The 10,622-nt window shown below is 35.2% G+C and overlaps 2 protein-coding genes across 3 annotated transcripts; one reads left to right on the plus strand and one right to left on the minus strand.

Annotated features, from left to right (window-relative positions):
- The first annotated feature begins 235 nt into the window (after positions 1-235).
- On the plus strand, positions 236-3,197 carry LOC110447760 (basic leucine zipper transcriptional factor ATF-like). Its single transcript, XM_021493656.1, has 4 exons — positions 236-282; positions 667-970; positions 1,625-1,732; positions 2,372-3,197. The coding sequence occupies exons 2-4, from the start codon at positions 716-718 to the stop codon at positions 2,561-2,563; spliced, it is 555 nt and encodes a 184-aa protein (XP_021349331.1). The 5' UTR covers positions 236-282; positions 667-715; the 3' UTR covers positions 2,564-3,197.
- Positions 3,198-3,231: 34 nt separating this feature from the next.
- On the minus strand, positions 3,232-8,093 carry LOC110447759. 2 transcript variants are annotated; one of them, XM_021493654.1, is made up of 3 exons: positions 8,058-8,092; positions 7,195-7,222; positions 3,232-5,980 (listed from the first exon to the last, which is right to left on the minus strand). In XM_021493654.1, the coding sequence occupies exons 2-3, from the start codon at positions 7,217-7,219 to the stop codon at positions 5,082-5,084; spliced, it is 924 nt and encodes a 307-aa protein (XP_021349329.1). In that variant the 5' UTR covers positions 7,220-7,222; positions 8,058-8,092; the 3' UTR covers positions 3,232-5,081. The 2 variants fall into 2 exon arrangements, with proteins under 2 accessions (XP_021349329.1, XP_021349330.1); XM_021493655.1 differs by lacking the exon at positions 7,195-7,222 and having other exon boundaries at positions 8,058-8,093.
- Positions 8,094-10,622: the final 2,529 nt, after the last annotated feature.

A 10,622-nucleotide genomic window follows, 5' to 3' on the forward strand; every position in this document is an offset into this window, starting at 1 on the left:
TAATGTTTCAGTTGACAGAATTTCCAGGTCAGACATAAATCGATTTAGGTTCAGCGATTATGCTTAGGAAGGCATCAAATATGAATTATGCGGATCCATTTTAAACATGTCTGAACAAGTTGCCGGGACACGTTTCGTCAAGTGTTGCAATATCCTATAATTAAACATGTGTATGACGTAGTACACAATATTTTCTCTATTTAAGTATTTCACAACTCCACAAGGCTTAGTGCTACAGGATTCGTCAAACGGAGCTGTCATACACAGAAGTTAATTCAACTGGTACATGTTACTCTGATTTATTCTTTATTTCGATTGGAAAGATGTTAACAAAAACAAGTATTAATTTTTAATAAATGACTTTTTTTGCATATTTTTAAAATTTCTTTCCCTACATAACTTGTTCTTAAAAAAGTTTCTTCGTTTAAGTATTTTGTCATAAATATAATATATACATCGAACATTCAAAAAATAGTTAAAAAAAATAGAGGGTGATTCAGACTTTTATTTGTACTTACACAATTTTTATCGTAATTGACTAATGAGATTTCGACAACTATTCAAGTAAAAAAAAGATTTAATTCTTGGACTATACCGTCAAGTTTTACATACGGGTACGTATTTCACAATTCACATGCAATGTCTATTTATATATTCTATTTATAGTTGATGTGAACGTCGTGTAAACGTAAATAGAAGTCACACAACAAGCAGCATGCTACAGAGAGACACGTGCTCACCGACACCCAGTACATATACCCTCCCCTCAACGTCCACCCCTCCCACCAAACTGCCCCCTCCCCACGCGCAAGATGAGGAAACCTTGGTGGCGGCGACACTTTTGGCCCTGGAGACGGGAGATCTTACCCCCCTTATAAAAGAGGAACTCAAATACACTATACAGTCAAGACGTGTATCGGAGGGCAAGAGGGAGCTTCAAGTGGGCTTCAAACAGCCTCAGACGTACAAGGTAATGGACGATTATATGATTATGTATTATTATTGATGATGTATATATGTTTATATAATTCGATTGTTTTGTTTTGTTTGGCCATGTAAGCAAATAACTGTGAATCGATATCTCACACATGATGAGCCATGTGTGATAAAAAAAACCTTGCTGTGAATATCAACTATGAAATTAAATGGTTTCTGTGTAGTTGGAAAAAGATAAACACACATATACTGTAGTTCTAATATATATAATTTAAGGAATACGTAAAATACAAAGTGATATTATACAACACTGACAGAGGTTATTTACCACTCGATCAATTACACCTGAAAATCGAACTATCATTAAACAAAATTGATAATTGATAGTGTTTCTTTTTATTATGGGGGATTGTTTTCTTTCTTATTATTTTTCTTTTGGTTAGTCTTCTTTTATTTTCGTATTTCATACATATATATAAGGACATACCAAACCGAAAGCCACACATTAAGTTAAGACGTAAATGATTGACGCATAGTCAGAACAACGTGGCGACCTAAAAATAATAATGATAAAAGTTAGAATTGTCATGTCCGAACATAGACATAGTGTAACTATTCAGACAATATCAGTCACTGTTGACCTGTTACGTCAAATAATGTCTATTTCTGAAACATTTGTCTCCGATAGTTGACTGACGAGGAGGTTGAGAGGGTAGATAGGAGACGGGAACAGAATAGACTCGCAGCCCAGAAGTTCCGGCGGAAACAGAAAGCCGAGGCTGATGTGCACATCAAAGTAAGTAACTCCCGGTCCAGCACCACGTCATAGCTATCAATATTGTGAAATAACCAAAATGTCAATTCAACTGTATCTTATTCCAGTATAGTCTTGTGTATGAATTTGCCAATATAAACTCTTCTCTTATTCGTGTGTAAACTTTAATTTATTCCAAATATTAGGTGTCTTTGAAATTAAAGTGCTAAGATTACCTCTTACATGAAATTGATGCAAAATTTTAAAATTTCAAAACTGTTTACACTTCAATATGAATACCGCTTTAAATGTCGTGGTTTCTGATCTATTTGTTGTGTAATGCTTTAGATATGTTTTTTAATTGATATGGTGCTATATTAAGATCCTGTTGTTTTTTTTTACATAATAATTATTATTAGATGATTGATAAATAAGAAAAACTATAACTTTGTCGTTGTAATATACATTGTGTTGCGTATCAAGTCCGCCAAATAATATATCCCGACATGACGGGCTTATAACCTCCCCCTTTGGCACTTTGCCTGTTAAAACTACTTATAATTCTCTGTATTACATACTTGTAAATGTAATAATAATTTAAAATGGTATCACCGTATTACAATCATTACATCATCGAAATATTTAAACATTTACTTGAACTTTTTAAACTTTTATTTTTAGCGGATACAGAGACTGGAATCTTCAAACACAAAACTGAAAGAGGAGCTTCGAAGTTTAAGAGAGGAAAAAAGCCAACTCTTCTACCATTGGTCGTCACATATGAGTGTATGTCCAGCCCGAATAGAGACCCGAGGACCCGATACCCCCGGGTTTGTCCTCGGACAAGGCACTACAGGATACGATGTCACTTGATTCAACAGTAGCTAAAAGGATAAAATGTCATAAACGACATGAAGAAATAATCCAAAAAATAGAGTGCTGGACGGAAACCACGAGATCACCAAGTGAAAGTTGTCCGACTATGGCTGTTTGACATATTCGTGACTATCTGGGACCCGAGTGTGACCAGTAATTATAAATATACACATTATGTAGACATGTCGATCACCCATTGCGACAGTGTTACACTGGATGCCTCCTGGAACCAACCAAAGTCCCCCAGAGGCAGTTAGACAAAGCGATCCAAAGGCATGCAACTATCACTGAACGTTTCTTGTGTTATGCGGTAAATGTAGGAAAGTTGTTTTTGTTTTTTGTACAGAGCTTTATAGTAACAGACTATCAATCCCACTATATTTAACCATACAAGTATACATGTATGTTGTTTAAGTTTCATAACCCGGTGCTTAAGTCTATATATTCATTGTCGACTAGCGTTAGAGATATACTTAATGCATGTGATGAATAACCTACGTGAATGTATTACTAACTTAATCGGTAACGATGTAAAATGTACATATGAGAGAAACAATGTATGTGTGTAATTCAATTACAAATACTTATTGTATATGTTTTACAATCGTTTGATAAAATCGAAGTATCTTTCTGTTGTATTGTAGTTATTATTTATTTATTTTGTCTATTTTTCGAGCCGCCCTGGCGCACAGATATACCGAAAGATAACAAATGTGCGTTCAAGAATTATTTTCCATACTTTATTTTCCCGGTCTGTTTTACGTATCTACGTCATAAAACTGAAATATACTCCGATGTAGAAAACTAAAACACAAGGCGGGTGTACACACGGCTTTTGGGCCACACATTTTTTTCCGTAAAAATATTCAAACATATAATTTGAACAAAACAATGTTTATGTTGAAGCGATGAAAATAATACATTGTTAAATAAAATGTAAGAAGATGAAATCATAACTTTATCACAATGTCATAATGTTGTGCATTAGTTCTTGCAAGATTCTTTAATGGCGTGTGTCGTTTACAGAGATGAATGGAGAGTGGCGCAAGGGACCCGGTAAAACATTGATTTTTTCCTTAAATTCGTACGCAACCTAAATCATATTCTGTAAAACAAGCGTTAATTATAATTATTATTCATTATTGTGGTATAAAGACGCTCCAAAAGTACCGATCTTTGCTTACAAATTATATCGTTTTATCTAACGCTAGCCAGTTATTTCAAATTTAAAGGTTGAAAATCTCGTTTAAACTAGTTAAACTCGAGTACGATTTATAAACAACAACAACAATTCGACGTGGAATATATATTGATTGAAAATGAATGCTTATATAGTCATCCTTTACAAGGAGAATAACGGAGTGGTCAATACCTTGTTATACTGAGGTGCTCCAACAGTGGTAAGAGGTTATAGTAAACAAAAGACAGTCTATGATGTACTTTGAACCGCTGGCTTGACCACTGTATGTGTGACCAGAGTTACGATATAGATCATCTCGAAGAAGAGGAATAAACAGGAGACTTCATATAAAAGTGTATTCAAGACGTTACTGATTGTCTTATGTTCATTGTTCACATGGTTTTTTTGAATACACACCAATAATATTATTCCGGAACCCTAGATTGTCGTGTTCACAACTCATATAATTGTAAATGTTCAAAGAGGACATTTTTCACGGTGTTCAAATGCTGGCGTTTTTCGCGTCAAGTAAATTAACCCGAAAATATCTAAAAATGTGATAATGTTGTTGTTGTTTTTTTTTTTTTAGATGATATAGATTATAAATACTTGTTTATAAGATATATAGATTTGGTGAACCTTTGTCAACGTAAATATTTCCACTCCGTTATCAGTTTAAAATCACAACGCCAACCTTTCTACACACAAACATTTCCTCGTTTATAGGAGGAGAAAACATTACGCTCTCTATTTCGTCTTTAAGATGGAATGGTCGGATGATATAATTAACGGAGAAGGCGTAATAAATAACAATTCGCGTCATCCATCAGGCTTTTTAACTATTCGAGAGGAAAACTATCAGCATAATTAAGTTAAAGGTATATGTAATACGTCAGTGTTCAATACCATATCGGTTTACAATTTGAACAATAAACAAACACACCAGCAGGATAACAACAACATAGTTGTCTTACTAATATTACACTAGTATTGCTTTTCTTAATCGTTGCTTTTGCAGTGTGCTCTCAGACAGCGAGTTTAAATTGTAGCTGATACTTTGCTGTTCTTTAAGGAATTGTCCTTGTTTGGCTAATCGTAACGCCCTTTTAGCAAGTTTGATGGCCTCGGCTGGCTTCTCGGGATACTTCAATTGGGCCAGTCGAGATCTGATTGCTGTATACACCATTTTTGCACGTAACTCCATCCTTTGCCATAGTTCTGGCCGGCGTAATTCAATCAGCAGTCTCCCTGCCTCTTCTATGTGAACATCGCTGACCTCATAATCACCAATGACATTAAGAAACACCCCCATGTCTAGGCAAGTGTGTGCTTTCTTCAGCAGAAAATTCTCTTGAAATCGTTACTGATCGTGTCTGATTCTGTACTGAAGTGTGAAATTACACTGTTTCCAAGTTTCGAAAGTTCTTCCTTGTCAATGCTGGTGCGGTCGCGTTCGTGTTTCATCAACAGGAAGTTAAACTTGCTGTAAAGCACCAGTCCCGTCTCTCTACATGCCGGAAGGAGTTCCATCTTTTGTTGAGCGTCTTCTATGCAAGCAAGACCATCTTCCAGACTTCCACCTGCCATTACTAGCGCAGAAGAGAATCTGGTTAAGAATATAACATCGGGCGCTATAGGGCATGATGTGTGGGCAGACATCAGTTGCATTTTGTCGAGTATGTCACCCTGTAACTTTATATTTTCATAAAACACACGTCGTCGTACAATTTCAGCATCATAAGCTGCGTGACAGAAGTCGGCCAGTCTTTGTCGTTGCTGGTGATTGTACTTGCTCCTGTTACATATTACGTTATCCCAGTCCCTGATGGCCTTTTCGTAATACTTCAGAAAAGTGACAGAGTCATTTTCGAGTGAACAGCGTTTCAATTTATGCCGAAATTCTCCCACCTGTTTTCTTCTATCCGTGAAGATGTTCACCTTTCTTTGCATGTGAACAAAATCATTTTGCCCATCTTTTTCTAGGGCATCAGCTATGAAAGAATAGCAATCCTCGTGCCGAAGACATTCAAGAAACATTTCAAAGGGGCACCAGTCCTTCAGAAACAAGAGCATTTTCTTGACACGTTCTGGTCGGCATGGTACATCATCAAGATAATTTTCCTCATAAACGATTCCGTTTTCAAACAAAAATGGAATCATGAACTTGGTATCCAGTGTTTCGAGTAACTTGGTGTGGTGTTTCCTGAGGATGCGTCGCTCGGCGTCATCCATACCTAAACGTCGAACACAAGTCCATGATGAGTGCCTCTATTAAACGATATATACAAAAAGAGAATACCGAGGCGTTTCTATCTCAAAATCGATAAAAGGTAGCTCAAAATAATAGAAACAAGAGATTTACAAAAAAATAAGACTCTTGAATAAGTATGATCATGTGCTACGGAAATTCAACATGTATATATTTTCCTTCACCATCATGCCAATCAATACATGTATATATTCATAACATAAGATTGCATGACATTCTAGATCTATCACATTCTTCGGGTAAAGGTGTCTTTCTTTAATGTATTTCTCAATAGCAAAATCGTGTTTTAGTTGTTACGTTGATATGATGACTCCCAATTGACCTAATTATCAATCAATTGTTTGGTTTTGACGGTGCAAACTATAAGCTATTATTTATGAAGATGTTAGTTGATAAGACATTTTTCATGGACAATAAAACATATTTGTTAACTTTTATCAGGCCGTAGCATTCGTTCAAACAACGGAGTGTATCATGTTTCTAAAGGGTTACTTCGCTTTTCATAGTGTTACATTCAATTTTTCTTTTTTAGAGAAAATGTGTAAGGTTGCTGGAAGTAGCAAATAAACTGATTTTAACTGCTATGGTCTTATTGTTAACAAAAATGATGAAATATTGAATGTATTCAATTCCTTTTCAGTTGAATCAACAGAAATACTACAACCTAAAAATGTACTTTGTTCATAACAAATCAATTTTGCTCAAATAACGATTGAAGATATCATTACTCCTATCTGATGCGTAGGGATCAGATAGATAGCTCAGGATGCAATTCATTTAGCACACTAATAAATTATGTGATTACATACGTGTATATAAAATACCCAACATTTCATCCAGAAAATAATATCAAGGCTTAATACATTCTTTTTTTATGGGACAAGGAAGTAATTGTTACAGATAATGCTATTCCCTCTTTGCGTATTGCAGAGTTATCTTCTCTTGTGAGCAGGTATTGATTGTTATGTCATTGTCTGTGAGAGGTACGTCATCAATCTTTGAGAAAACGACGTAATTTTATCACACAAACCAATGACGTAACAATCAATACCCGCTCACAAGAGAAGATAACTCTGTAATACGCAAAGACGGAATAACAAGGTGCAAATTTTCGAAGTTATCCCTTAAAAAAAAGTGAAAACCTCAATAATGTCTACACTCTTGATATTACTTCCTTACCTGCGCCCCATTGTAGGTAAAGCATATCCTACAAAAAAACGTAGGTATAAGGATCCAGTATTATATGGGTAGAATTGTACAACACTCTATCTGGTTCAGTTTCTTAAAACGTAGAAATAATGGTAAAGTGATCCTTAGAGCTTGTAGTCATTATACAAGTGCATACTGCTTCGTCCCTGTAAAAATTGAACTACACAATTTGAATTCCTAAGAGACATTTGCACATTTTTATCTGTAATTAATGTCTCTTTCCCCGGGATTTGATACACATCATCAAAAACAATTGCTGAGATGCACTTAAATACTTCAGAACTTATAAAGCACTACATGAAATATAGTCCATATATATGTAAATTTGTTACTGAACATGTTTGTTTATTTATGATTTGAGATAACTGTGGACACATGAATACTGTGTACTGGTACCATGAAAGGTTCCCGAAACTAACCACCTTCCAACCCACCCACCCACATAGGAAAAGCGCCCTCACAGAACAGTTTCACGGTCTTTGTTACATTAATAGTAACGAATCATAAAACATATTAAGCATTGCGGAAGTAATTTTCTTGCCACGAGAACTCCGGAAGTCATATTTCATCAATAACAGTGACATATACAATGTACATGAATATGTATATGATATTCATTGGTCAATTAAGCAGACGCCATACTATTACCTTGCAGAATAATATTTTGATAAAGTCACTTTTTTAATTCCTGGTCCATTTATAGGTATTCAATCATCAATATACAAATCATATGTCATTATGATAGTTATAAATCTACCCCACAGTAACCTTAAACTTCATTGTTATGTTCGAGAGTCAAACTTTTCTTAAATTAACGATAACCAAATACTTACCAAGAACCTATTTCATAAAATGACCATCTATTTACATGTCAAACAGAAACGCATTCGTCGCTATAATGACGGTGTAACCACAGGTACTAGCCTCGTTTGTCAATGCACCTATAACATATTATATGATATTACCTGTGGTGTAACTACATCGACATGTATGTGTCCATTATTGATCTGTATTCTTAGCGACGAAATGAAAACAAAACTAACCAGCGCTTCTCTATAGTGTACACCTTGCTAATCGTTATATGTAACCATGAAGAGTCCAATGAGGAAGACAGGAATATAAAGAGGATTACAAAGAGGATATTAGAGTCCTAATCCGTCAAAAATCTATCCAAATCACCAATGTAAATACAGATATATGTTCAATAAAATCAGATTTTTTATTTCTTTTTCCTACTTTTAGAATATTTTGTTATTAATTTCTAATGCGAGAAAGCAGTTTAAAATAATAAGCGGTTGAAAGAATTTACCGATGAAAGATTGTTTATATGAAATATTATATGAACCACATAAAAAAAACGTTCACAATATCCCAAATGACGGGGGCTTAACTAATCCACAAAATAACCAAACAAGCAATATGACGATAGCTGATAATTACAAGCCAACAGTCTTCATAGACACCGATATAGGACAATCCATATGAACAACTTCTGACCAACACTACTTAAAAGTTTAAATGGCACCTCATAGCTTTCATATTTCAATTAAAACTACTAAGATTAACGAACTCCAATACAGATACGTGTATACCACTGTAGAAAACACCCCTTAAATGCCATGCACACCCAAGATATACAAAAAGGGGAATCCAGTAAGACCTATTGCGGACTAAATTGGGTGCATTGTTAACAATGTGTCCAGGTCTCATCAGACATATTTGGCCCGCTAGTGGGTAAATTGTAGGGAAAACTATATCAACGATCATCATTCTGGAAGATGAAGAAATGCCTTCATATGAAGCTATATGTCCCTTTTACCAACCCATCCACTGACGATGAACTTAAGAACATATCGCTCAGCATTAGGCAGATTCCGGCGGGAGAATATATTTCTTTTTCAGTAAATCTTGTTGGAAGTTGTGCTTACAACAATGGTGCCACCATAGATGGCAGAAACAGCACTAAAGTCACAAGTGAGGAAGAAACCAACGGCACGATGCCCTTTCTTGACATTTATTGGTAACGAAAGATGACAGAACTGTGAAGGTATCGTCAACTGAAAAATGACCCGTACTAACCAATATCTGAACTTATAATCGCGACACCTTTGCGCCAGAAATTGGGCATTGCACGCACGTTGCTCAACAGATGTTATGCAATTTTCAGAAAGGTAGCAATGTACAGTACCGTACGGTGGACATGGGTGATAATTTTCATACAGTGAAAAACCCCTGCAATATTACACGTATCAAAATGTTTGAAAAGAACCACCACTAAAATTGGCACATATATGATGAAGTGGACTATGTGAGCTTCATGATTTAAAAAAAAAAGGAATTTGATTTGAGACTACAGTTTTTGGCATTTAAAAATCTGTGTCTACACAAAAGCTAGCTTTTCATGTGGCCCTTTTTGTACTCAGCACATGTGTAACCACCGGAAGAACCTATGCTAAAACGTGAGTATTCTTTTACCGAGTAGGCGATATTTATTTTCAGACAGGTTTAAAAAAAATATTACTACTTGCGGGGGTCACATTTCTGGTTAAAAATAACGTATTATTGCATTTTTGGGTGTTTTTGAAAAAAAACAGTCTTCTAAAACAAAAGTAATCACAATGTAGTTTATAGATATGTTGATATACGTAGCTGTGTTGTGCAGGTTGAATCCACTATCCATGTTTATGTCGGACATGCCCATTATTTTTAGGATCAGGCCATTTTTACTGTACTCTGCTACCAAAGGACAAAATGCAAGGACAGAATCACATTGCTGGTGCAATAAAACTTGTGGATATCCGGAATGGGAAGACAAAGGGTACAAACAGTGTCAAAAAAAAGGGGGAAACAAGAATAAGACAATTAAAGAAACCAACAAAATGAAAAGTCGGGTGGGCATATCATAAATAGAAGAATTATCTGAAACCACCAGGATATACTGTGATCATGGTTAGCCATAGCAATGAAGGCCCACAAGAGACTTCGTTAAACTCCTGTACACCAAGGAAAAAACACTAAAGTAGACACGGCGTCACACTTATACTCTAAACTTGACGAAAGCAAATGATCGAACTCAAAATATGGTGCTTAAGTTGTTTAATTACAAAACATACACAACAGAAAATAACGCTCTCTAGCATGACAGATATATAAAATAAAACAAAAATAAAAAGTTTTTTTTTCATTACTTTAAACACAGACACCAATAAAATATCGAGATCATTTTTGCCGAAATAATTCCATGAAATTTGCTTACATACATTTCAAACTACATATGTCAGCCATGCTACAATTAGAGTCGTTAAATCAAAATAAGCAAGCATTCCAGTAATTTTATTCAAATGAGCATTAATCGCTAATCCAATGATCCTAGTCACAAACAAAGTAAGAGGGAAACT

The sequence above is a fragment of the Mizuhopecten yessoensis genome, unplaced genomic scaffold (genome assembly GCF_002113885.1).
Source record: "Mizuhopecten yessoensis strain PY_sf001 unplaced genomic scaffold, ASM211388v2 scaffold3601, whole genome shotgun sequence".
In the NCBI taxonomy this organism is placed as follows: domain Eukaryota; kingdom Metazoa; phylum Mollusca; class Bivalvia; order Pectinida; family Pectinidae; genus Mizuhopecten; species Mizuhopecten yessoensis.